At 50.2% G+C, this 27,836-nt stretch overlaps 1 protein-coding gene and 1 long non-coding RNA gene across 4 annotated transcripts; one reads left to right on the forward strand and one right to left on the reverse strand.

Moving 5' to 3' along the window:
* LOC117004542 lies at positions 1 to 19,304 on the forward strand. Of its 2 annotated transcripts, none has more exons than XR_004419635.2 (3): positions 1 to 245; positions 9,600 to 9,697; positions 19,232 to 19,304. It is a non-coding gene; the product is annotated as an uncharacterized LOC117004542 (long non-coding RNA). The 2 variants fall into 2 exon arrangements; XR_004419636.2 differs by having other exon boundaries at positions 1 to 235.
* Positions 16,369 to 27,571, reverse strand: LOC117004541 (1,25-dihydroxyvitamin D(3) 24-hydroxylase, mitochondrial). 2 transcript variants are annotated; one of them, XM_033075344.1, is made up of 12 exons: positions 27,296 to 27,571; positions 26,910 to 27,100; positions 26,032 to 26,125; positions 25,323 to 25,419; positions 24,147 to 24,238; positions 23,029 to 23,140; positions 21,569 to 21,714; positions 19,910 to 20,076; positions 19,650 to 19,728; positions 19,064 to 19,258; positions 17,548 to 17,659; positions 16,369 to 16,792 (listed from the first exon to the last, which is right to left on the reverse strand). In XM_033075344.1, the coding sequence occupies exons 1-12, from the start codon at positions 27,482 to 27,484 to the stop codon at positions 16,779 to 16,781; spliced, it is 1,488 nt and encodes a 495-aa protein (XP_032931235.1). In that variant the 5' UTR covers positions 27,485 to 27,571; the 3' UTR covers positions 16,369 to 16,778. The 2 variants fall into 2 exon arrangements, with proteins under 2 accessions (XP_032931235.1, XP_032931236.1); XM_033075345.1 differs by lacking the exon at positions 16,369 to 16,792 and having other exon boundaries at positions 17,605 to 17,795.
* Between the last annotated feature and the right edge of the window lie 265 nt (positions 27,572 to 27,836).

Below are 27,836 nucleotides of genomic sequence, written 5' to 3' on the forward strand. Positions count from 1 at the left end.
GCTGTGCCCACACTGCTGCCCTGCTGCAGCTGCTGCTTTGGAACCCTTTTTTCCCCATCCTCGTGGTTTTGGGCTGAGGGAAAAGCCCAAATTTTCTTCAATTTTCTTAGGACTTTTCCCAGGAAAAGGCACTGATAGACTTGGGCACCTTGTCCTGGTGCTTCCTGCTCACCCAGATCACCTGGGACAATTCCAGCAGTGAATTCCCGCAGCTGCCCTGGAGCTCAAAGCTCAGGTGTGTACAGGTATGTACAGGTGTGTACAGGTATGTACAGGTGAGCACAGGTGAGCCCAGGTGCGCACAGGGGCGCTGGGTGGCCGCGCACACGCGGGTGCCGCCGTGCCGCTGTCGCGGCCGTGTCGCCGCTGTCGCAGCCGTGTCGCCGCTGTCGCGGCCGTGTCGCCGCCGCTGTGCTGGCGCTGTGCGCGGCGCTGGCGCTGCTGCCGCTGCGGCCCCGCGCGGCCCCGGCCCAGCCCGAGTGCCCCGGGCACGACGCGGCCGTGGAGGAGCTGCTGCGCTTCTGCAGCGCCCCGCAGCAGCAGCTGAACGCGGTCACCCGCCCGCGGGGAGCGCTGCCCTGTCCCCGCTGTCCCCAGGCGCACGAGCGGCCGGAGGAGCGGCAGCTGGAGGCGGTGCGCGGGGACAAGCTGGCGCTGGTGCCGGAGATCCTGCGGGACATCGGGCGCCTGGCGCGGGCAGCGGCGGCGGAGCTGGCCCGGATCCTGCGGGACCGAACGGCCCGGGGGGGGGGGGGGGCGGGGGGGGCGGGACCCCGGCACGTGGCGGTCGCGTGCCGGACACGTGCCAGTCGCGTGCCGGACACGTGCCGGACACGTGCCAGTCGCGTGCCGGTCGCGTGCCGGACACGTGCCAGTCGCGTGCCGGACACGTGCCGGTCGCGTGCCGGTCGCGTGCCGGACACGTGCCAGTCGCGTGCCGGACACGTGCCGGTCGCGTGCCGGTCGCGTGCCGGACACGTGCCGGTCGCGTGCCGGACACGTGCCAGTCGCATGCCGGTCGCGTGCCGGACACGTGTCGGACACGTGCCGGTCGCGTGCCGGACGCGTGTCGGACGCGTGTCGGACACGTGCCAGTCGCGTGCCGGTCGCGTGCCGGACACGTGCCAGTCGCGTGCCGGTCGCGTGCCGGACACGTGTCGGACACGTGCCAGTCGCGTGCCAGTCGCGTGCCGGTCGCGTGCCGGTCGCGTGCCGGTCGCGTGCCGGTCGCGTGCCGGTCGGTCTTGTAGGTTCGCCTGGGTTTGCCTGGGGGTCCCGATGGGTCCCTTGGGGTCGCGTGGATTTGCGTGGGGTCACGTGGGGTCCCGTGGGGGTCCCGTGGGGTCGCGTGGGGTCGCGTGGGGTCGCGTGGGGTCACGTGGGGGTCGCGTGGGTTTGCGTGGATTTGCGTGGGGTCGCGTGGGGGTCGCGTGGGGTCGCGTGGGGGTCGCGTGGGGGTCGCGTGGGGTCGCGTGGGGGTCCCGTGGGGTCGCGTGGGGTCGCGTGGGGTCTCGTGGGTGTCGCGTGGGGTCGCGTGGGTTTGCGTGGGGTCTCGTGGGTGTCGCGTGGGGTCGCGTGGGGGTCGCGTGGGGTCGCGTGGGGGTCGCGTGGGGTTGCGTGGGGTCACGTGGGGGTCGCGTGGGGTCTCGTGGGTGTCGCGTGGGGTCGCGTGGGGTCACGTGGGGGTCGCGTGGGTTTGCGTGGGGTCGCGTGGGGGTCGCGTGGGGTCGCGTGGGGTCCCGTGGGGGTCGCGTGGGGTCCCGTGGGGTCCCGTGGGTGTCGCGTGTCCCCCTGCCGGACACCGCGGTGCCCGCCCGTGTGTCCCAGTCGCTGCTGCAGACCCACGACTCGGTGGCTGCCAAAAGCTCCGCCCCCCCCGCGAGCAGCCCCGGGCCGGAGCCGTCCCTGCGCTCCCAGCCCGTGCGCAGGGTGGGGATCCGCAAGGCAGCGGGGGAGAACCTGCTCCTGTAACCAACCCTAAATCCCGCCTGCATCCCAACCCTGCATCCCGCCTGCATCCCAGCCCTGAATCCCGCCTGCATCCCAACCCTGAATCCCGCCTGCATCCCAGCCCTGAATCCCGCCTGCATCCCAACCCTGAATCCCGCCTGCATCCCAACCCTGAATCCCGCCTGCATCCCAGCCCTGAATCCCGCCTGCATCCCAACCCTGAATCCCGCCTGCATCCCAACCCTGAATCCCGCCTGCATCCCAAACCTGAATCTAACCCTGCACCACACCCTGTATCCCTCCTGCATCCCGCCCCGCCAGGTACGCTCCTATAACCAACCCTGCATCCTAACTCTGCATCTGGCCCTAAATCCCGCCCCGCATCCCGCCCCGCATCCCGCCCCATTCCCTCCTTCCGTCCCTCCCCGCATCCCGCACTCCCCGCCCTGCCCGCAGCTCCCCCTGCCCGCTGTCCCCACCCCCGTGCTGTCCCCTGAGCCCCACGAGCCGCTGTCCCCCTGTCCCTGTCCCCGTCCCCGCTCGGTGACAGCCGGGCTCCGGGCAGCCCCTCATTACCCCACTAGCGGTGATTAACGGGCTCATTAATGAGCGGCCGCCTGGCACTGCCGCGCACGGAGCCGCGGAGGGTCCCGCTGGGGATGGGGGGGCCGGGTGGGCTCTGGGGGTCCCCGTCCTCACTGTCACCATAGAGATGGCAGCGCGGGGGCGCTCGGGCCGTGAAGTTCTTTATCCTCCGACCGGACCCTCCCCGGGACCCACCGGGATGTGGAGAAACAGGGATCGGGGATGGAGGGAAATTGGGATCGGGGATGGAGGGAAATTGGGATCGGGGATGGAGGGATGGAGGGAACATGGAAAGAGGGGACACGGACCAAAGGGACACGTGGGTGGATGCCACAAAGACCAGGAGGGGACGGAGAGGACAAGGACAGAAGGGACAAAAGCGACCTTGTCCATCTCACCTGCCAGGGAGGGATTTAATTACCAATTAATTACCGGGGCAGCACAGGGACACTCGGGAATCCTCCTGGCTTGTGAAATCACTTGTTTCATGGAAAAAACAACTTATAAAAAACCCCAAAAAACTCCAACCAACCAAACAAAACAAACAAAAGCAAACAAACAAAAAAAACCCAAAAAATACCACAAAAACAACAAAACAAACAAAAAACCAAAACCAAAAAACAAACAAAACAAAAAAACCCCAAAAAACCAAAACCAACAAAAAAATAAAACCACCCCTGGGGATTTTGTTGTTTTATTGATTCAGTGGTGCCTGGCTTTGAGTGCATTTAGAAGGGTAATTATCAGGGTGAGAAAATTGTCGATATTGCAAAAAAGAGGCAAAGAGGAAACATCAACTATTCAGAATTCAGGGTGCAATTTGAGGATCTGCAGCCCCACTTAACTCCCTGGCAGTAAAATCCATTATGCCCAAATCCAGCAATACTCTACAGTTTTGAAGGAGATAACATTGCCAATAGGAATTTTGTGACTCAATTAAATATTTAAAAGTGCAGAAGTGAGAGCTGTGCTGAAGAAGGTGAGGAGCTCAGATAACTCATTTTAATTTGCAACACCTGAACTCAAAATTGGTTCAAAGAAAATAAAAATAATGGAAGATTTTTAGGTCTGATGCAGCTTGGAGCAGTTATTCCTGGATTCAGCCCCAAATGTCACTTTTTGAGATTTAAACGGAGGAGATTCACCTCATGTGACATTTAATTCTCCCCTTTATTTTACCCACTTGTGAAAAGCAATTGCAGCTTTCAATCTGCCGTTCTCAGCTGGAACTGGCAGAGATGGCCAGGGATGCTCAGGGAAATTCGGGAATGCTCGGGGGAGTTCTGGGATGCTCAGGGAAATTCAGGGATGCTGGGGGATGTTCCAGGATGCTCAGAGAAATTCCGGGATGCCCTGGGATGCTCAGGGATGTTCCGGGAAGCTCAGGATACCCATGGAATCTCCGGGATGCTCAGGGGTGTTCCAGGATTCTCAGGGATACCCACGGACGCTCCGGGATGCCCGGCACTGTCAGCAGGTGGCGGCGTTAAGCCGCGCTCAGCGAGGAAATGCTCTGCGCTCAGCTAGCCCAGCGTTTTATCCCAAAATGGGAAATTAATCCCTTCCCTTCCCTTCCCTTCCCTTCCCTTCCCTTCCCTTCCCTTCCCTTCCCTTCCCTTCCCTTCCCTTCCCTTCCCTTCCCTTCCCTTCCCTTCCCTTCCCTTCCCTTCCCTTCCCTTCCCTTCCCTTCCCTTCCCTTCCCTTCCCTTCCCTTCCCTTCCCTTCCCTTCCCTTCCCTTCCCTTCCCTTCCCTTCCCTTCCCTTCCCTTCCCTTCCCTTCCCTTCCCTTCCCTCTCTCCCACCCTCAGCAGGGGCTGAGATGTTCTGAACATTATTTTATTTTCCCAATTCCTTCTGGCCTCTGTGTCCTGCAGCTTCCAGGGCTGGAGAATTCCCTGCCTTGCCTTCCCTCCCTGGGAGAAGGTGTCACAGCATCACCAACCTCACTTTTAACTTTCTGACCCTTTTCCTCCCTGGGAGAAGGTGTGCTGAGAGAATCAACCTCAGTTCTACATTTCTGAGAATTTGGGACCCAAAATGAGGAGCTCTCAGGCAGCTTTGTGCCTTCCAGCCCTTTCCAGCCCTCTCCTGCAAAGGAATTTCTGTCTGTGCTGCTCTCCCTTTGGCCAAGGACGATGAGCAGCACCTGCCCGTGCACGTTTGTGCAGCTCAAACTGGAAGTGACATTTCTACTCTTTAATTGCCAGCTCTGGAAGGAATAATCTTTCCAAGCCCTCTGGGTTCCCTCCGTGCTGCTGCAGCACTGCTGCTGCCCTGGTGTTGATAAAAGGACAGCCTGTGGTGCTGAGGGGGAGCTGGGCTCACAAGGGCTGTTCTGGCCACGACAGACTCATGGGCAGGTTTGTTTTTAGCATCTGGAGTAAAATCCAAAGTCCCAGCTGTGAAAATAACGTGTGGGTGTCAACAGGTCAGGGACATACTCACACATCCTTTAAAACATTAGATTGTCATTGTGATTGTCTTTTAAATAAAGGAATTCAACCAAGAAAAGTTGATTTGAACATTGATATTTGGGTCATCAGGAGTAACTTAAGCATTTCTTTAACTATCAAATTTCTCTCTTTAGGCAGAACCAGCTGTTATGATTGACTCCTACTCCAGCTTCATCCCTTTGTTTCCATTTTGTACAAAAACCCAATTTAGGCATGGAAATCCTTCTGCAGACGCCTCTTGTGCAGGCAGAGGTGGAGGGAGGTGAATGCAGCCCGTGACTCAGGCTGGCTCAGCCACTGCCACTGTTTGCTCTCAGCAGTCTCATTCTAAAGTTAGCTCCATTTTTTTTTTCCCTCCTCAAATGAAGTTTTTGTGCTGTTAAATTTGTTCCCTGGGGTCAGAGAGTCCGTGCTGGTGTTTTCAGGTGTGGTTAATGATTGCAGGTGACTCATATGTCAGGGCTCACTCACTCAGGCCTCACAACAAACCCAGCAGTGACTCAGGAAGGATTTTTACCATTGTGTTGAGATGATGTGTGCTCACAAAATTCTAAAAAAAAAAGAGGATAATGGATATTTTACAGCTTTTTTTTTTTTTTCCTGTGTTCCTACTATGTGTTTGTGACTCTGAGAGGGGATCAGACAGCCCTTATCAGGATCTGTCCCAGAAAGCAGCAGGGTCTGGGCTCCTGCAGCTCCTGCAGGGCTGGGTTGACAGAGGACACCTGGTTAATGTTTCTGCAGCTGGAATGCGGCTCCCAGAGGGGACACACGAGGGACAAGGGGATCTCTGCATCATGGGGCACCCTGGGGTGGCTGAGGGCAGAGGCAGGACCAGCCCAGCTCTCACCTGAGCACGTCCAGAGCCCAGGGAAAGGATCCACCCATGCAGTGAGCTCTGGAAATCACCTGTGGTGAGCAGGGACAGCCTGGGGCACAGCACAGCTCCAGGACAGGATCCACCCATGCAACCAGCTCTGGAAATCACCTGTGGTGTGCAGGGGTGAGCAGGGACAGCCTGGGGCACAGCACAGCTCCAGGACAGGATCCACCCATGCAACCAGCTCTGGAAATCACCTGTGGTGTGCAGGGGTGAGCAGGGACAGCCTGGGACACAGCACAGCTCCAGGCTGGGGCTGCTGCAGCTCCCACTGCTCAGTGCCCCCAGCAGCAGGGCTGGAGATCTGCTGGGCAAACACAGAGCTGGAAATTCTTCTGGGGCAAACACAGATCTAAAAATCCTCCTGGTGGCACAGAGCTAAAATCTGCTGGGGCAAACACACAGCTGAAAATCTGCTGGTGATATAGAGCTAAAAATCCTCCTGGGGCAAATACAGGGCTACAAATCCTGCTGGTGGCAAACACAGAGCTGAAATTCTGCTGGGACAAACACAGAGCTGGAAATTCCTCCTGGTGGCAAACACAGAGGCCGCCCCAGTCTTTCTCTTGGCTCTTTAGGAGGGTCTTGGCCAGCCCTGCTCCTTCCCCCTGGTGATCAAAGCAAACTCCACCTGCTTCATTCAGTGACAAACGACCATCATGGCACAGCACACACAGATTTACACTGACAATGTAACTACAAGGAGAGCTAAACTAGTGAAAAGAGATTTTCTGGGATTGTGTTGGACAGACATTTATTTAATGTATTTAAACTTAATGCATTAATGAAGTTACTTCAGAATTTACCTAAATTGGCAAAGCTGCACTACTGAAAGCAAACAAAGCAAAAGCATGAGCACAACATATAATTGAACCTCTTATTTTCCTTAGACTATTATCTAACAAAAAATATACAATATTACTGATTCCCCACTTTTTTTTTTTTTTTTTAAAGAAAGCAAAGTTCACAATCTTTTGCAGGTAAAACACCAGACATCAGGTGCAAGTTGGAGTCCCTGTGCAATTCACATCTCTGTGTCTCCCTTTTGCTGATAAAACAATCAGTGTGTTCTGTCACTAGAGATGCATTTCTGACGTAGGGTTTCACATTCTTTGCTGTAAAAGAAGGGACATTAAAGCTCATCCATCCCTGCCATGGCAGGGACACCTTCCAGTGCCCAGGGTGCTGCAGCCTGGCCTGGGACCCCTCCAGGGATGGGGCAGCTCTGGGAATTCCATCCCAGCCCCTCCTCACCCTCACAGCGAGGAATTGGGAATTCCTCCCCAGTGCTGCTGAGCAGGCATCTCAGAGGGAATGATTTCCATGTGTCACTGTCCCTGCTGGAGGCTGACACAGCATCCACAGAAGCTGAGGTCTGGGTCAGGAATAATGAGCTTGGAGCGTTGAGTCAGAGCAGAAATCCCAAAGGGAAATTGTGGGCGCATTCCGTAAAATGAGATTTACTCAGCAAGTGTTAGTAACAGCTGAAATATTCTGTGACTTAAATGTCACTTTTTGCAATGCTGGTGAGAAATAGGGACTAGTTTTGGGGTTTTTTTTCTCAGGAATTCTAAAAGCATCTTTGTTGTATTTGTGTATCCTGCGAATTTCCCCATGAAACGCTTGCAGAGGTGCTCTGGGTGTGCAGGGGCTCTCAAGAGCTGCCAGGAAGGGCAAACCTGCCCCAGTTTGGGTCAGAGGTGATGGGTCAGTGTGCAATGACCCCCCAGGTAACGGAGGCCAGTGGACAATTATTGCCTGACACTTCAGTTTTGTATTTGGATAATCTGACCTTTTAATTGAGCACTTAACCTGAGAGTTTGCACAGTTCAAGGCCACTCTCAGGGGAGGAAAAAAACCCCAGTGTTACAAATATTCCTCTCCAAATTTCCAATTGAAGGGAGAACATGAAAACGCAGTTTTGCTGTTGCTGCAGGCTGTGCTGGAGCCCCAGGGCAGGGCAGGGGTGTTGGAAGCCCAGGATTTCAGAGAGGCTCACACTGCAGGGCTGGGCTGGGCTGCACTCCTTGGCCTCTCCCTTATCACAGCAGGGACTCCTCTGCAGCTGTGCTCTGGGCTCAGCTGGGTTTGCTTGCCTTCTGTGTTTTCCCCAGGGCTGGAGGTGTTTTTTGGAAGAGCAGCTCATTCACTCAGCAAATCCTTCAGGGCTGCAGGAGGCACAGCCAGGACTGTCAGCTCCTGCTGCTGCATTCCCAACCTGCATCCCCAGGGAATTCTGCTGGAAAAGGTGTTTAGAGCAGCCACACCATGATAAAATACATCTTTATACTTCCTTGAGAGCTTTCTGGATCACCCAGCTGCTAAAATGGGCTCTACCCCTGCCAAGGAAGTAGCTCAGAGATTCTGTGGGGTTTTTTTCCCACCTTTAATAGCATCCAATAAAAGATAAAAGATGGGAACTATTTTCCATCAGATCAGCAATTGCCAGGGCAGTGCCCTTACTCATGGGCAAGCCTGATAATCCCAGCAAACTCACTCATCCCTTCTCCAGCAGGAATTTATTCCAGCCCAGATCACGCAGTTCATTGCTGGTAAGAAGGAGGAACAACTTTTGCAATCTGTTCCTCCCAGCCAATCTCCCTTTTTCCTACCAGGTTGCCCAAGAATATGAAAGAAAAATCAGTGAGGCTTTTTCACACCACTGCCTACCCAATGTTTGTGTTGGTAGCAACAAACCCAGGCCTGAAAGTTTGTGCAATGTGGAGATGGGATGGGTGGGTGGGGGAATAACTGAAAAAGCAAACTCAGGGTTTGGGTGTGGGATTCAGGATGCTTCTGCTTTTGGTGAGACAGAGAGGGAAAGAGAAAGAAATCCAACACATGAGCAGTTCTAGCTGAAAATTTTTTGTGAAGTTGTAGAGAATAAATAGGATTGGGAGATCATTTCTCTAAATATTGTCCTGGCAGGTTTTTGTGTGTCAGCTTGGGAAGGGCTCTGCTTGAAGGGCTCCCCTCACCCCATGCCCTGCACTGGTCACTCATTAACCCCTGCTATTAATAGCAGAGCTCAGGGTGGGAGTGCAGGTTCACCCAGTGCATTCTCCTACCGAGGGATGCCAAAAATAGACACACAAAAGTCCAACCCTGATGAAACTTTAACTATTTTTAGTACAAAACCCCACATGCTGTAACATACTACACTAACTGACTGATCCCTGACACTCACGTCCCAATTCCTCAGAAGCCATGGAACAAAAGTGCTTAAAAACCATCAGCTAGTGTATTTACAATATCTCTTTTGCCTCTATTTCCAAATTTATAGATATCTTTTTTTTTTTTTTTTCACCCCAGCTTTTCAGCTGATGGGGTGAAATGAAGCTCAGGGATATTCCAAAGTGTTTTATTGACTCTAACCCAGGATGGGCTGGGATGGACATGAGTGAAGGTGTTTTCTGCTCCTGTCCAAACCAGGAGCTGGGGCAGGCTGAGAGAACAGCCCAGGAAATGACAGAAATTGGGGATTCCAGGAGGGAAGGGGAGGGATGAGCCCTGAGGGTGAGAATCAATGGATCCTCAATTCCCAACCAAGGGCACCAGGGAAATCTGGAAATGAGAGGAGACAACTGTGAGAGGAAGCAGAGGAGCCCCTGCTTTTGATAATGACAGAATTAACTTTATGGGCTGCTCCCTTAGAACTTTTACTATTACCATTTTATTATTTATGATTTTTTTATTATTTATTTTATTATTTATGATTTATTCTGTGCAAGCTGAGAGGATGATGAAGCCCTGCACAAACTGCTGGAGTGGCTCAGGAGAGGATTCCCCCAGGACTGGCCCTGCCTAATTAATCTGGCTCTCAGGCCAGGTAAGCAAAGCTCTATCTCTGCATTAACAACTGAAAATGAATCTGTCTGCACAGGCAAGAGCAGCAAGGTAGAAATGGCTGCATATTTCTGAAAATTGAAGTGCTGCCCACACATCAGAAAGGTTCAGCTTCTGGCAGAGTGAAGTTTTCCTGCTCAGCCGAGACTGTCCAAGGTTTTCACACCATTTAAAGGTGCTGTGCCTGAAGGTGTTTGGGTGGAGCTGCTTTCTAAAAACCAAAACATGCCGTGAGACTGAGCTGGTTTCCATGAAATGCCCTTTCAAAATCAAAATGAAGAGTTGTTGATATAATAATGTTGAAAACTACGGGTTTGGAGCTTGGCTGGGAGAAAAATCTTTGTCCTAGAGAAGCTCCTGTAACAGCCCAGCTAATCTTCAAAACAGCTCCAAGCTTTCCAAAAGATTCCTTCCCATGGGGTTTGCATCCAGCTGATGTGTTTTGCTAAAAAAACACCTTTGCTTCCATCAGGCTTTGAAATACAGAATTTTCAATTTCAGGATTGTCCAGAAAAATGACAAACCTGGTTGTCCTTGTCCTCCAGCATGGCCAGTGTGGCTCTGACCCTGTGTGCCCCCCCTGCTTTATCCTAAATGAGATTCCCACTTCTCTGTTTGCCCAGGGGCTCTCATTCCCCCCAGAAATTCCAGTTGCTCCTGCTGTTGTTTTTTTCCCCCTGAATGCCATTAACTCCCATAAATAGAAACATCACAAATCCTTCCTGGACAAACGTTTTGACAAAAAACAAATGTTTTCCAGTCTGGGTGCCAAGCACAACCCCAGAGGGGCTCAGGGGGAAGCAGCAGCTTCTCCAGGGGATGTTGAATATTCCAAAATCCCCTGTGTGTGTGTGAGGACACCTGCCAGAGCCCTGCTGCTGGATCAGAGCACAGATCAAACATCTGGCACAGCCACCACTCCTCCTCAGGCAGCATCCTGAGCTATTTTTAAACCTTTATTCCATTCATTGGATGTGCTTCCCCCACTGCAGGGCTTATCTGTTGGCTCTCAGCTGACTCTGATTCTTTGAGCAATGAGTTTCCCTTTCAATTCTTGCCTTTGGGCAAGAAGAACTTTGCAGAGTTATGAATCAAGTGTGTTTGGAGCTTCTGTCCTGTCTGGGACGTGTCTGGGGACACACCTTCCCTGCCTGCTTCCCTCTGAGCCCAGCCCTGTGCTGGGAAGTTGTTTTCCCACTGTTCAGCAACAAAAACAACTTTTACAATTAGTTCTTTTCTCCTTCCAACCAGGAGGGAAGTCCCTGAGAGGTTCTTGCCTATCCAAAGTGAAATTTTAGTGTTTAGAACAAAACAATAATAAAATCCTGCTGGTATTATGTGGCTTAATTTCACTTTAATATTTAAGAACCATCTCAAATTAAATGATTTTAAATTATTCAGCATCTGAAGTTCTCTGAGGAGAGCTCCTGGGGTGTTCCTGGCTCCTTTGGCTGCCCATGGGGTGGTTTCCAGCCCCAAGGTCTCATCCCAGACACAAACTGGTGCCACTGTTGGTTCCAGCAGCTCTGCTGAGCCAGAGCAGCCCTGTGACCCTGCTAAAAACAGCCCTGCACACAAAGGTTTTTGTCTGATCAAAGTCCCAGGATCCTGTCACCAAAGGGGGTGAAGGACACGGGTTCACAGTCGGTCTGTGAGCCACAGAGTTCCTTGGGGTGCAATCTCCAAGGGCTTTTATTGCAGCTGAGCAAACCACACCTCAGAAATTCCCTCAGCTCCCCCAGGGACCAGCTCTCTCCATTTCAGAATTTAACTCCCATTGATTGCTGCCCACGGGGTCTAAATGAAATCTAAATCCTCTATAAACAGGTCAATAAATAAAATATCCTCACAAATAAGGGCTTGAATTCTTCATGTGGGTCTGTGGCTCTTCCTGTCCCCAAAAATCCTTCCCAAGCTGCACACAAATAGGTATTTAATGGACAGGTAGGATGCACCACTCATTCTGGAGCTAATAAATCTGATAAAATGATATTTCACTCCCCTGCAAATGCCTCCCTCAGCCTGCACTTCTTATCAACCCTCCCAGGAGCAAGCACTTAGAGGTGAACTTTGAAACGTTAAATTTTTGTAGGAAAACCAAAGGCCTGATCCCTTATGGAGCCAGCTTCCCTTCATATGTCTTGAATTCCAGAATCACAGATGAATTTAGATTGGAAAAGATCTCCAAGGGTCCAACCTGTGCCCAATCTCCACCTTGTCACCTGAACCAGAGCCCTGAGTGCCACCCCCAGTGGAAGCTCCCAATGACAATGCCCAGGGTGTCGTTGAGAACTTTGTGTTCTGCACAGAAAATATCTCCACTTTTCTTCTGCTGATTTATTTTATTTTAGTGGAGTGTGCTTTGAAGCTTTCACTTGTGTTGAAATGCTGAATTTACAAGGTGTGGTGTGAATTAAAGCTTTTCCTTCTGCTGCTCTGGCTTTCAACACAGCCAGAGGGAAGAGAGGATTCTTCCAGAGCACCAAACCTTGGCAGAGCCCAAGGTGTGGATGATCCCAACCATCCTGCTGTGCTGCCCAGGACCCTGCTCCTCATTCTGCTTCTGCTCCCATTCAAAACAGCCAAAATTTGGGCTCAGCTGAGGTTTTCCCCTGTGCTGTTTGCTGCTCATGGACCCCAGCAGTGTGAGGATTGTGTTGGGGCTGCAGGCTGAGCTGGGATCCCAGCAGGGCACCAGAGCAGCTCCCAGCTCTGGGCAGGGTGGCCTTTGCCCATGGCTCAGTGGCTCCTGGCTGAGCCCTGGGCAGGTATCTGGGTACCTTTGCCCTGGAGAAAACTGGGACAGAGCCTGATCCAGGCATGGCCCCACCTGCAAACTCCCCGTGGTTCCTGCTGCTGAGCTGAGATAACATGAAGGGATTTCTGAGGGAGCTTGGAATGAGCACAGCCATTCAGCCTGAGGCTCCTCAAACAGCCCCTTCCATCATTCCCATTAAACCTGGAGAACTTTTTTCCTGTGTGCTGCTGGAAGCTCCCCTGCAGCAGCACCTGCAGCATTCCCTGCAGTTTTTGTGTGCACACAGTCCAGCAGAGTATGAATCACACCAGACTCTGACTCCCATCCCACTTTGGGGAGTTGATAGTGGAGGGTAAAGTACCAGGAACATGCAGATTCCAATTTGGGGTGGTTTTTGTACTCCTGGCTCCCTTCATTGCCCTGCTGCTGTCCCTGCCAGCTGACTCCAGTGCTTTCCCTTCCCTTCCCTTCCCTTCCCTTCCCTTCCCTTCCCTTCCCTTCCCTTCCCTTCCCTTCCCTTCCCTTCCCTTCCCTTCCCTTCCCTTCCCTTCCCTTCCCTTCCCTTCCCTTCCCTTCCCTTCCCTTCCCTTCCCTTCCCTTCCCTTCCCTTCCCTTCCCTTCCCTTCCCTTCCCTTCCCTTCCCCTCCCTTCCCTTCCCTTCCCTTCCCTTCCCTTCCCTTCCCTTCCCCTCCCTTCCCTTCCCTTCCCTTCCCTTCCCTTCCCACTGCCTGGAGTTCTCTCAACGTCTGCAAAATTAGAGGCAAAGAGTTGGAACTTGTTGAGAGGAACGTGCCCAAGAAAGCACAGGATTATTTTCCCTGGTTATTAAACACATTCCATTCCACACTTGTTTTGACATTGTCCTTTGGAGAAAAATATTTTGTTTTATGGTTGTTGCTTTTCCTGTCAGGAATTGTTGCTCCAGAAGTGTTCAGGTCCATCCAAACCCTACAATGTGAAGTTCTCTAAAATTCCTTCTGCATCCAAGTCCTACAGCTGAAGTTTAATTTGTTGGGTTGTTCCAAATCCCTCAAAGATCACAGAACTGAGATAAAAACCTTGGACAAGAGCTGAAATTCAATGTAGTCCATCCTCTGCTACAAAGGTATGGGAATACAGGAGATAAAATCCATACAGGAGGTGTATGAGGCATTAATGAAGCTCTAGGAGAAGAGACAGGAGAGAAAAACTCTCTGGTTTTCACTCTCTTCAACTCTGATACTCAAAAATACCCAAGAATAAATAGAAGTGAATAAGCACAATGCTCATTTTCATAATATAATATTCACATTTTTCTCCAAGCCTTGTCTGAAAGGAGACATTAAAAAAAAATAAATTGAATGGAGCCACCCACACCTTGAGCTGTCAATGCTCAATTCTCAGAGGAACTCACACATGCAGGGTGAGGGATTAATGAGCTGCTGGTAGCTTCAATCTCAATAAACCTCTTGTTTCAATTATCTGAAGCCAAAATCGGCTTTTTCTGCTAAAGCTACAACTCTTCCATGAAGCCACAAAGGACTGAAAATTGTCCAACCTTCCCCATTTCTGAGTGATAACTCATTAAAAACCCACCCACCCACGTGCAGTGCCATTGATTATAAATGAAGTTTCACATCTTTAAAACGAGGGATGGGACATTCTCAACATTTGTCCTGAAATGAACTTCAGCTGTGAACAATCCACAGAATTAATTTTTTTAGATTTTGGGTTATTTTGCAGCATTGATTAAAGTATTGACAGAGATGTGAATTCTGCATTGTTGAGCACAAAGGCTGGAGGGGACAAACCTGAGCATTGTCACCCAGGAGAGCAGGGCAGGGTGCCCAAATCCCTCTGCAGGGGTTTATCTCAGATAAACCTGAGGAACATCAGCTTCTCAGATCAAAAATTCCAGATTGTCAGCCTGAAGACTGGCACTCTTATCCATAAAAAAACCATGAATTGTTGGCTCCAACTCTGCCTTTTCAATTCCAAATGCCCAAAGGCTGAACAGAATTTGCTTCCTTTTGGACAGGGAAACCTCACTCCCTTCCCTGTTGAGACAGAGAATGTGGAGGCCAATTAATTGCATTAATGAACCTTCATCCAAGGGGTGACTGCAGGAAATGATCTCAGGGAAGAGGGGTTGGAATGGAAATTCTGAATGAGGGGCTCCTTTCAAAGCAGAGGACTGCACTGGGTTTGTCCTGCTGGGTAAAAGGTTTTTGGGTGTTTATTAATCCTGCTGGCTTTCTGCTCCGGAAACAGGAGGGAAAAGAAAGCTCTGGATGTGGAAGTCTGGCTGGGTCATTCATTATCTGTGTTGTTTGATAATTATCTATTTCCTAAGCAAATTGCTTTGCACATTTACTCGGGGGTAGGAGATTAATGAAACTTCAGGAACCTGAAAATCCCCAAAGACTCCGGAACTCAATTTTCCAGGTCAGTGGTGATTGGGCTGTTGGTCACCCAGCAGAGAGCCCAGATTTGTCCCTGAGCTGGTGCAGAATCAACCAAAACCTCCCTCACAGCAGCACCCGTGTGCATCTCGGAGTCCACTGGGTCTGAATAACAAAAATCCTGAGCAGTCCAGTAAATGTCGGCCGGGATTTACTGCCCAGGGGCAATCAGGGTTTCGAAAGAGCTGATAAGGAGGCTGCCAAGGGCAGTTCAAGCTGATAACACCGATTCTCCCTCTGAAAATCAAACCATCAGAACATTTGTGAGCTGTGAGAGATGCCCAGGATTGAACAAACTGTTGTTCCATATTGGCACAGCTCCATTGGTTCTAGTGCAATAAATATTAATTTATAATGCTGGGAAAAAAGGTTTTGTGTGGGTTTTTGTCCCAGGATTTTGGGGAGATGCCCAACATGGACCTGCACCTCAGCACGAGCTCCCTGGGGATTGATTTCCCAGCTCTTTGTCTCAGTGTCACCCTCATCTGCCAGCAATGGAATTTTGAAAATATGCATCATTTCTTTGGATTCTGCAAAATTTCAGGCTGCTTTCATGCTTCCTCAGAATTTTGTGTGGATTTTATCTTGTCCCAATGGCAGAGAAATGTCCCAATCCCACCCCTTGACCTCCATGCCAGGCAGAAATGTGTTCAGACTGTGCCAAGGATGCAAAACCTCTTCTGTAAAGACTTTAAAATAAATAACAGAAGGCTAATTCTAGAGAAAAAAAAATAGAACTCTTTATTTTCTTACAAAACTGCCTAGAAATATTCAGACAATGCACAAATTTTTATACGTTGTTATGGGGATCCATTTACACCTCTGAGCATAACAGAGAACAAACAAATGAAAAACAAGAGACTGACCAACAAATTCAAAGAACTTGCATGTAAAAAAAATAAATTCAGGGTTATATAGAGAGATAAACTGTACTTGAAATTGCAAAAGTGTAAAACCAGTGAGCATGGCAGCCAAAATCCAGCATTGCAAGCAGGGCAGTGACAATTTGAACCTTTGGATATTGCAGTCTCCACAAGAAATGAGCCCTTGGAAATGGTTAGGGTCCTCATTTCCCAGGGAATTGTTCTTGGAAGCACAGTTTTGTGCCATGGATCTCGTGGAAATATCCTGTTGGGATAATCATCATTCCTCAGAGGCAGAACCCACAGGGTTCCCTGGTTCCATTTCTGGGTCAGGCCTTCTCATGCAGTGCAAGGCCCCTGAGATTTTTCCAATAAAAGTGGGATAAAATGGGTTGTGCAGGAGCTGGAGGGATGGAAATCCATGGGGAATCAGAGATTACAGAGATTGTCAGAGATTACAACTGCTCAAAGCCATAAATCCTGTCAGGTGCATTTTCCCTATTTCCCTCCTTCCCAGGCAGTGCAGAATGCCAATAAAATTTATTTCATTAATTTTCCCGCTTTTCCAGCCCTGTTTTAGCCTTTTCCAGCTCCCTCCTCATGCACTCAGAAGGATGAGCAGTGTTCTCTCCCTCCAGCTCTCCACTCTGAGCTGCCAGGGCCACTCAGGGCTGACTGGTCCAAACTGGAGGCAGCTCTGCCCAAACTGGGATGTTGAACATTGCCCTGTCCAGCCCCTCAGCTGCACCAAACCCTGGGTTCCCACAGCTCTATGAAAGCTTTTGGTGGTTTTCTCTCCTTTTAAGCACATTTTTGCCCATAGAACAGTCTGGGAGCTTTTCCTGGAGCTGTTCCTGGCTCAGCAGTTCAAGGGTGCAGTTCTTCCCTTCCCTTCTGCAGAAATTCTTCTCTTCCCTTCCAGTTCCTCTTCTGCAGCCTCCAGAGCTCGACTTCCACAGCTGATGTCTCTCTTTTAAGAGGAGGCAGCAGCAGGGCTCTCCTCTATTTTTTGCAGCCTGTATTGAACAAAAAAAGAATCTTTATAGTGATTATGTCAAATCAAACAGCACTGAACAAACTTCAGTGAAAGGAGTGAATATTCAGATTATACTATATTCAGATTTTTCTTTTTTTCCTGTGGTATTGGCTGACAAAAAAAATCTTCACCAGTATTGAAAGGATTGAAATCCTTGATTTCTGTTTGGAGGATTTAGTTCTAGATCAGAGAGTTGTTTTCTCAATTTAGGCTGTTGCACAGTAAGTTTTGTTAGCTCGTTTGTATAAACTTGTGAAAGAGAAAATTCTACATTCAAAATAAGTTGCAGCACTGCATGACTATTTACAAATCGATTTTTCTTCATCCTTCTGCCTCAAATGGAGTTTTGTTATCCAAACTCTGTAGTGAGAAGTTCCTTCATTAAGGCTTCTTTTTAATCTGCAAATTGAGGCTCAAGCTCAAATGCTGTTTTCCAGGAAATATCTTCTGGGAATGCAGTGGAGAAGTTCTAACAAAACACTGGCTGTTATTTTCTGCAGCAGTGGGTACAATGTGTTGAATTCCCTGTTTTTTTATCTGCATCATGCATGAAAATGTGGATATTAAACTAACTCCAGAGCCACGAGCTGTGCAGAATATGAGATATTTCCTGTTAAAATAAAGAACCAGCATGGTTCTGGCACTGTGAGAACCAAGAGCAGATAAACATGTGTTGTCTCACACTCCCACTTCAGAATAAAACCCCAGAGCAGGTCCCAAAGCAGCTGCACCGACCTGCCCGAGGCTGGAAGGCGATGGGCAGCGCCCGGCTGGGGATGAGGATTCCCGAGTGCAGCGTCTCCACCGGCTCCCTGTCCGTGGGCAGCACGTGGTATTTACGGACCAGCTGGAACAGAACATCCCTGTCAGTGTGCTGGGATCTGGGGCTGACCAGCTAGAGAGGTAAAACCCCCAAAATTCCCTTTTTTTGGGTGTTCACCCTGCTCCCTGTCCGTGGCCAGCACGCGGTACTTACGGACCAGCTGGAACAGAACATCCCTGTCAGTGTGCTGGGATCTGGGGCTGATCAATGGAGAGGCAAAATCCCCAAAATTCCCTTTTATTGGGGTGTTTACCCAGCTCTCTGTTCATGACTACAGCGCAGTATTTATGGACCAGCTGGAATAAAACATCCCTGTCAGCCTGCTGGGATCTGGGGCTGATCAGCTGGAGAGGCAAAATCCCCGAAATTCCCCTTTTTTTGGGTGTTTAGTCAGCTCCCTTTCCGTTGCCATAACACAGTATTTAGGGACCAGCTGCAATAAAACATCCCTGTCAGTGTGCTCGGCTCTGGGTCTGACCAGCTGGAGGAACATAATCCTCTCAAAATTCCCTTTTTTTGGGGGTGTTTACCCAGCTCCCTGACGCAACACAGTATTTAGGACCAATTGGAATAGAACATCCCCATCAGCGTGCTGTGCTCTGGATCCCCATCAGCTGCAGGAGCAAAACCTCCCAAATTCCCTTTTTTTGAGGTGTTTACCCAGTTCCTTGCCATAACACAGCATTTAGGGACCAGTTGGAATAGAGCATCCCTGTCATTGTGCTGGGCTCTGGGGCTGACCAGCTGGAGAGGCAAAACCCCCAAAATTCCCCTTTTTTGGGGTTTTTAGTCAGCTCCCTGTCTGTGACCACAACACAGTATTTAGGGACCAGCTGGAAATAAAAGCCCATGCTGGGGTCTGGATCCCCATCAGCTGGAGGAGCAAACCCCCTTCAAATTCCCTTTTTTTGAGGTGTTTACCAAGTTCCTTGCCATAACACAGCATTTAGGGACCAGTTGGAATAGAACATCCCTGTCATTGTGCTGGGCTCTGGATCCCCATCAGCTGCAGGAACAAAACCCCCCAAAATTCCCTTTTTTTGAGGGGTGTTTACCCAGCTCCCTGTCTGTGGCCACAACACAGTATTTATGGATCAGCTGGAAATAAAAGCCCATGCTGGGGTCTGGATCCCCATCAGCTGGAGGACCAACCCCCCACTGAAATTCCCTTTTTTTGGGGGTGTTTACTCAGTTCTTTGCCATAACACAGCATTTAGGGACCAGTTGGAATAAAACACCCCTGTCATTGTGCTGGGCTCTGATCAGCTGGAGGAACAAAATCCTCTCAAAATTCCCTTTTTTTGGGGTGTTTATCCAATTCCTTGCCATAACACAGCATTTAGGGACCATCTGGACGTGCTGGGATGTTGATCCCCATCATCTGCAGGAACAAACCCTCCCCCAAATTCCCTTTTTTCGGGACTTTACCCAGCAGAGGGCCAGGTGCAGCTGCAGCTCCGCCACACGCCGCCCCACGCACATCCTCTTGCCGAGGCCGAAGGGCAGGTGGGAGAAGGGCAGGATGGAGCCCTTGTGCAGCCAGCGCTCGGGGCTGAACTCAGCCCAGCCCCTGAAATACTCCTCACTGCATCCCAGGGCATGGCTGTTGATCATCAGCACCGTCTGCACAGAAGGAAGAGGGAGAGGAGCTCGTCACACACCAGCCCTGCAGGGTGGAACAACTCAGCAGTTGTAATTCCCAAAAAATTCATTGGAACGTGGAAAAGGTCGTGGTTTTCTCAGAGAATCATGGGGGAATTTGGAAAAAATAATTAAAAAAATGGAATGGCACATCAAAAGTATTTCAGGTCAGTATTTCTGACAGCACTGAAGGTGCTGGGTTTGTGTTTTTGGGAATCCTTGGGGTCAATCCCTCCCTCCCTATCCTGGGGCTGGCACTGTGGCAAAGCCAGTTTGAAACTGGAATATGAACAATTCATGTGGTTTATGGCAAATAATAAATTAATAAATTAATAAATTAAAACACCCCAATGGACTGAATTAATTGGCTTACCCCTTTGGGCAGCATGTAATTCCCCAGGACCATTTCTGTGTCGATGGTGCGAGTGGTGAAAGGCACTGAAGGGGTTAATCTGCAGGGAAAGACAACAAGGGGTTAAATTCCCAGCAATTTCCCTCCTTTTATCCCTTTTTTTCCACCTCAGACAGCAAGATGAACAAAATTCTGTCTGCTGGAAAATCTTTTCTGACTTGTGCAGAGAAACTGGTTAAAAAAATTTGTTGATTGCTTTGGGAATGATTTGGGAGTTTCACCTCATGGATTCTTTCAGGCAGGCTTTTAGGTAAGGCATGTTCCTCAGGCTCTCAGCACTTGGGCTCTCCTGGGCACCCAAAACTCTCTGGATTTCCTGGAAAAGCTTCTGCTGGACGTGAGGGTTGCGGGAAAGGTTGTACAGAGCCCACAGCAAACTGTTGGCTGTCTGCAAAAAGCAAAAAGAAAAGTTGAATCCTCCTTTTGGAGGGACAGAAGGAAGAAGTTGCACAAAGTTCAAAGCAACGTTTATGGCTGGGCACAGCTTGATGGAATTTTGGCAGCCTGAGGGGTTATGAGCAGTCTCAGTTGTCCTCCAGAATTAAAAATCCAGAGATTGCAGGTAAAAATGCAAGGATTTATGGTAAAAAAACGGGGATTTTGGGTAAAAATACAGGAATTTCAGGGAAAAATCCATTTACACTTGGGCCACTGAGGCCACTTGAGCATTAACTCACTGCCAGGTGTGCTGGTGGTCAGGCTGTGGAAGGAAGGGGGGAACTGGAATGATTTGAAACTTTTGGAAAATCAACTTTACCATCTCCATCTTAGCTCAGGGGGGAACTGGAATGATTTGAAACCTTTGGAAAATCAGCTTTACTGTCTGCACCCTGGTGATCTGCAGCTCAGGAGAGAATTGGGAGGAATTTAAAACTTTGGAAAATCAGCTTTATCATCTCCATCTTAGCTCAGGGAGGAGCTGGAATGATTTGAAACCTTTGGAAAATCAGCTTTGCTGTCTGCACCTCAGCAGTCTGCAGGTAAGGAGAGAATTGGGAGGAATTAAACTTTTGGAAAATCAGCTTTACATCAGCACCCAGGTGATGTGCAGGTAAGGAAGGAACTGGAATGATTTGAAACGTTTGGAAAATCAGCTTTATCATCTCCACCCCAGCAATCTATGCTCAGGAGGGAATTGGGAGCAATGAAACCTTTGTAAAATCAGCTTTACATCAGCACCCAGGTGATCTGCAGGTAAGAAGGGAGTGGAATGATTTGAAACCTTTGGAAAATCAGCTTTGCTGTCTTCACCCCAGCAATCTGCAGCTCAGAGGGGAATTGGGAGGAATTTAAAACTTTGGAAAATCAGCTTTACCAACTCCAGCTCAGTGATCTGCAGGTAAGAAGGGAGTGGAATGATTTGAAACCTTTGGAAAATCATCTTTACATCAGCACCCCGGTGATCTGTAGCTCAAGGGGAGTTGTTATCAATAAAACCTTTGTGAAATCATCTTTACATCAGCACTCTGGTGATCTGCAGCTCAGGGGGGAGTTGTTGGCAATGAAAATTTTTTGAAATCATCTTTACATCAGCACCCAGGTGATCTGCAGCTCAGGGGGGAATTGGGAGGAATTTAAAACTTTGGAAAATCATCTTTGCATCAGCACCCCGGTGATCTGCAGCTCAGGGGGGCTTGTTATCAATAAAACCTTTGTGAAATCATCTTTATATCAGCACCCAGATGATCTGCAGCTCAGGGGGAGTTGTTATCAATAAAACCTTGGTGAAATCATCTTTACATCAGTACCGCGGTGATCTGCAGCTCAGGGGGAGTTGTTGGCAATGAAAATTTTTTGAAATCATCTTTATATCAGCACCCAGGTGATTTGCAGCTCGGGGGGGGTTGTTATCAATAAAACCTTGGTGAAATCACGGTTACCGTCTCCACGCCCGCGATCTGCAGCTCGGCGATGGCAGCGTACAGCTCCTTCCTGGACAGCTGTCCCCCCGAGTAGATGTCACACAGAAAATCCTCCTGGGGGTTGGCTGAGTGCTTCTGCAGCCGGCAGTCGATGGAGTGTTTGGCTGGGGAGGGCAGGATCAATAGAAAATAAATAAATAAATAAATAGAAAATCCCTCAAAATCCCAAAAAATCAACAAAACCCACGTTGCTCACACAGGATGTGAAAGGAGTGCCAAGCTGGGCTGTGTTCTCAGCACTGGGTCGGGAATAAAGAATGGTGTTTCCACTTTTCAGACAAAAATCTCCATCCCAAAAATCACTTTTCAAGTCCTGAGAGCTCTCAGGAATTCCACTCTCTTAAATTAGAGGAGGAAATCAGTGACACATTGAGGGAAATATTCAGCAAACAGAAACACGAGTGTGTAAAATTTATTACCTGGGGTTTTCAAAGGGGATCAAGGTGTTAAAAAATCAAAGGGATTTAGCACCCAGAACCCCCGAGGGGAAATGTAAACCTTGGGTTTACTAGGGAAGGGCACAAAGAGATGCCAAATTTCCACATGCTGGGGGTTTTTTAAAATAAAAATAAACAGATTTTGCTCATGAATATCCCAGCTGTTAAAACCAGTTCCTGTAAGGAATTACTCATTTTAAGTGAAGGTGTCAAACTGGTTTTTCTGAGCAAAACTGGTTGAAAGTGTCATTCCTAAAGCCCATAAAGTAACCAGCAATAAAATGAGTGAGTGGCTGGCAGGGTAAAAATCCTTGGGACTCAAAAGCCCAAGGGAAATATCTCAGTGTTACAACTTTCCAAAAGCTTTCCCAACCTTTAGTTATGCCACTCACTGCTTAAATTAATGAAACTTTAAAAAAAATATTAAAAATACAAACTTCACATCTGGAGTTTGAGTAATTTTTAACCTTGGAAAACTCATTTTAAATAGCCAAAAAATGTTGTCAAAAAGCCAAACTGCACCTTATTATTTAAATTACCTCTGGTTTTAAGATTTACAACTGTGTTGCAGGTTGCTGAGAAAAGCTTTAATTCTTTTTTAAATTTTTTTTTAACAAACAGCTTTTTGCTGCATGAACAATTCTTGTTCCTCAATAAAATGAGTCTGAGGGAAGTCCCTTTTTATTTCTACCCTTACCTTTAAAGAGATTATAAATTTTTAATTTACTGTAATTAAAGTGGTGCCATGGCACTGCCATCCCAGAATCCTGGGATTTCCCTGGGAATGGGATATTGCCCCACAACCTTGGTGTTAGTCACTAAAACTGCTCCCACACGGGAATAAATCCAGGTTTAGGTACAGAAAAGGATTTTAATCCGTCCTGAAGGCAGGAATTAACAGCAACAAGTGTGAAAAAACCAATTCCAGCAAGGAGAAGACAGAGCTAAAGGCAAGGAGATAAACTGGGGTGAAATAATGACCTGTTTTGAATATATCATCCCATGCTTTGGTGTGAGCTTGCCAGACTTTAGTGTTGAGCCCCTTGTGCAGCTCCACGGGGGTCACCATCATCATCCCAAAATTGGCCATCATCTGTGGGGGAAGAGAAACCTCCCTTTAATCCCTGCAATCATCTGCTTGCAATGCCTGAGCAACAGCAGGCTGGACAGTAGGGGAATTTTCCAGGAAGGCAAAAATTCTGGTGGATTTTGCATCCTGGACAGAGAGGATGGGTCTCAGTGTAGTGAGGTGAAAATCAGGGACAGGCAGGAGCTGGGAATGCATCCCATTGATCCTGCTGAGAGTGGCACAGGGGATTGCTGGCACCCTCTGTGTCCATGAGAGCTGGAAGCTGAGCAGGGCTGGCTGGGAGCTGGCTGAAGTGAGGCAGGTTTGTGCTCAGAGCCCCAAAGGCACAGAGCTGAACCCCAAAGGCACAGAGCTGAACCCAAAGGCACAGAGCTGACCCCAAAGGCACAGAGAGGAACCCCAAAGGCACAGAGAGAAACCCCAAAGGCACAGAACTGACCCCCAGAGGCACAGAGAGGAACCCCAGAGGCACAGAGAGAAACCCCAAAGGCACAGAGAGGAGCTCCAAAGGCACAGAGAGGAACCCCAAAGGCACAGAGCTGACCCCAAAGGCACAGAGAGGAACCCCAGAGGCACAGAGAGAAACCCCAAAGGCACAGAGAGGAGCTCCAAAGGCACAGAGAGGAACCCCAAAGGCACAGAGCTGACCCCAAAGGCACAGAGCTGACCCCAAAGGCACAGAGAGGAACCCCAAAGGCACAGAGAGGAACCCCAAAGGCACACAGCTGTACCCCAAAGCCCAGGGTCTGCACTCAGAGCAGCAGTGCCAGCCTGCAGGGTGGCACAGGGGGCAGAGGCACCAGCCCAGATGACAATTCTCCTCCTCAGCATTTCCCTGCCAGACTCAGCCATTCCTTAAAGGATGCAGAGGCTCAGGGTGAGCTGGGGATGTTTTGGATCCACAGCACAGAAACCTGAGCTGCTTTTCCCAGCTGACTCCTTTAAATTCTCCCTCTCATTGACAGCAGGGGTTAGAAATCACCACAGCCCCACAGAGAATCTCCCATACCGTTTTTACAGCCTTGATGAAGTTCAGACTTTCCTCTTCCACGTCCTGCTGCAGGAGGCCAAACCTCTTTCCATACAGCACCAGACAGATACCTGTTGTTAGGCAATATTATAATTAAATTTATAGACCAAAGGGTGTGTGGGATGCATTGTTTATCATCAAGGAATGGCTTGGAGAAACCTTCTGAAAACGTTCCTGGGTACAGACCAGTCAGAGCAGCACCTGTCAAACACCTCCTGCCTGTTTGCCTCAGCCCCAGCGAGGGTTTCCAGCCCAGGGGCCCTCACAGCAAAGTTTCTGCACAAATAGGATTGGCACTGCTCCCCTCATGAGCAGCAGAGCTGGGCGTTTGGTGACTTTACTGAAGAAAACCGAGTGGCAGGAGAAGAGGGCTTGAAGAACCTTCAGCATTCCCTCCTCCTCCCCACAGCCACAAACCCCTCCCAAACACGGCAGATCCCACACTCCGCCTCTTTCCACTTTCCTTTTTTTCCCCTCTTTCTTTTCAAGCTGTTATTTTCTATTTCTCCCTTTCCAAAAGCAGCCTTCACCACTGACAGTGGAAAAAAAACCAAAAAAACCAAAACCACTTTGAGGAGCTCAGTCCAGAGGCTGCAGAGAGGAACCAGGTCTGGCAGAGCTGCTTCAAACACCCAACCACCCCTTTTATTTTTTATTTTTTATTTTTTATTTTGGGAATCCCTGAGCCACTTTCTGCCCTGTGCACCTGGCAGATTCCTCAGTGTGCTCTGAAAGGACTCTAAGGATGTGGCTCTGTCTTGGTAAATCATTCCCAATCCCAATGCAAACATTGCAAATAGGATTTTCCAATCTTTGCCTACAGCCAACACTCTCTTATTGGAATATTTCATTGATCCTGCACACTGCTGATAATTAACAAATATCAGATGGACAAAAAAAAGGTTGTGAGTTATCTGATCCCACTCTGGATTAATCCCCCCAATTTTTTTTATTTATAAATCAGTGGAATGTTTGAATTTTTACAAACCACGCAGAAATTTATAGTTGTGTCGATAATTTTGGCTGTTCTGCAGCTTTTTTCCATGATATTAGAGCTGAGAGTTTGGAAATAATGAGCCAACACATTCATCCCTGATCATATTTTAACTGCAGTGCCCTGGCAGGTGCACCACACTCAGGCAAAATCCAACTCACTTTCAAAAGACCATTTGTTGAATTCTGAATAGACATCTTCCATCCGCCCATTGTGATCACAAATTTCATCAATTCTGTGCATAAAGTCCTCCAGGACCTAAACGGTGGACAGAAGAGAGAGAAAAAAAGGGAATAAAATGACATCAGCTAATAAAAATCCGGTGTAATTCAGCATTTCAGCCGCCCTTGTAGCAGATAACAATCTTGCATGAGAGGAATTCTTTTGTTCCCTGCTCTTGGAACAAGATTCAACTTCCCCCTGTGCGAACAAAGGTTTGGATTTGACACAAGTGCGGTGCTTCGATGAACTGCGCTTCCCTCGCAGGGATGCAATCGCTCACTCGGGACAGCGCTGGGGTTTCACAATTGAGGATTAAGGTGTTTATCACCGCTCCTCGAACTGCCCCAGCAGCACAGAGGTTAAGGACAGAGGTGCTCCCTGAGGGGACAGCGCAAGAATGAAGGGAATGCGGGAGAAGCAGGGAAAAGCTGTTTGCAGGAGGCTGTATCCTTGCGGAATAATCCTATTTTTCCAGGTTTCTGTGGGTTTCAAACCCTGGCAGTCAGTTTGGACTTGTTATTCCCTGAATGATCCGGTTGGTTTTGTCACTGTGGAGTAAATAAAGCCATGCAGATAAACCCGATCTGCTCCAATTCCCCGTCCTTCCAGGGCAGCGGGACAGAGAGAGGATTCCTCAGAGCCCCGTACCTCATTGATCATCGCGTCCAACTTCGCAACTTCCCTGGGCTTCATTAATTTCTTCTGGAAGGCGCTCCTGACCCTCTGCCAGTCCTTTCCCTCCCTGCAAGACACAGCGACAGCGAGGTTGGGCAGCGAAAAGCTCAAAGGAGAATGAGAAGAGAAAAAACCCAAACCCGCAGCGTGCGCGCTGCTGATGCTCCATCACACCCACGGCACCACCGGGGATCCTCGGGGGAGAGGGGATGAGCCCCAAATACCTCGGGGGAGAGGGGAATGAGCCCCGAACATCTCGGGGGAGAGGGGAACGAGCCCCGAACACCCTCGGGGGAGAGGGGAATGAGCCCCGAACATCCTCGGAGGAGAGGGGGATGAGCCCCGAACACCCTCGGAGGAGAGGGGGATGAGCCCCGAACACCCTCGGGGGAGAGGGGAATGAGCCCAAACACCTCGGGGGAGAGGGGAATGAGCCCCGAACACCTCGGGGGAGAGGGGAATGAGCCCCGAACACCCTCAGGAAGGGGGATGAGCCCCGAACACCCTCGGGGAAGGGGGAATGAGCCCCGAACACCCTCGGGGGATCCTTGGGGAAGGGGAATGAACCCCGAACACCCTCGGAAAAGAGGATGAGACCCAAACACCCTCGGAAAAGAGGATGAGACCCAAACACCCTCGGAAAAGAGGATGAGACCTGAACACCCTCGGGGGAGAAGGGGATGAGCCCCGAACACCCTCGAGAAAGGGGGGATGAGCCCCGAACACCCTCGGGAGCGCAGCCCGGGACCCCCAGATCCCCGTGGAGCCGGGCAGGGCGCACCCGCCGTCCGCAGCATCCCCCGGTCTCCGGAACCCCCCGCACCCGGCCGGGATGTGCGGGTACCACTCACAGGATGAGCAGCCCGTAGCCCTCATCGCGATAGTCGCGATAGGCTTTCCAGGGCTTGATCTCGAGGCGCTGGGGGCAGGGGCTCTCGCGGCGGTACAGAGCCTCCAGCAGGCAGGGAGCCGCGATGTGCACCGAGTCGAACGCGCCCAGCTTCATGCGGAAAATCTTCCCGAACCTGCGGTGGTACTGAGCCTGGGGAGCACGGAAAAAACAACAAAAAACAACAAAAAAAATAGGAAAAAAATAGAAAAAAGAGAGAAAAAGAAACGGGGTGAGTGCGGGGCGCTCCCCGGCGCAGCATCCTCATCCCGCTCCATCCTCATCCCGTCCCATCCTACCCCATCCCGCTCCATCCCCACCCCATTCTCAACTCGTTCCCCATCTCACCAGCGTCTCGTGCTGCCTCTTGAGCCCCCCTTTCCAGAGCACATCGGGCAGGCTGCCCATGAGCGGCCAGCTGGGGGGTCCGGGCAGGGTCTCCGCCGGTCGCAGAGCGCTCAGCGAGGACGCAGCGCGGCCGCAGGTGCGCCCGGGGATCCGGCGGAGCAGGACGAGGAGGATGCTGCAGCCGCCCATGGTCACGGTGCCGGCCCCCGGGCGAGCTAAGGTGCATTTATAGCAGCCCGAGGTGCTGGACTTTCATCCGCACCAATGGGATTCCTGGGTGGGGTGAGGTGGGGCGGCTGCCCCGGCCCTGCCCGCAGAGCCCGCGGGGCAGGCGGGTCATGAAAGGGTTCGGGAGAGGCGGGGAGGGCACCGAGCCAGCGCCTCCGCCCGCCGGGAAACGATCCGGGGATGGGACACGCTGGGAAACGGGGATGGGACACGCTGGGATCAGGGGATGGGACACGCTGGGGTGCGGGGGATGGGACACGCTGGGAAACGGGGATGGGACACGGTGGGAACAGGGAATGGGACACGCTGGGAA

This window comes from Catharus ustulatus, chromosome 17 (genome assembly GCF_009819885.2).
Source record: "Catharus ustulatus isolate bCatUst1 chromosome 17, bCatUst1.pri.v2, whole genome shotgun sequence".
Taxonomy (NCBI): domain Eukaryota; kingdom Metazoa; phylum Chordata; class Aves; order Passeriformes; family Turdidae; genus Catharus; species Catharus ustulatus.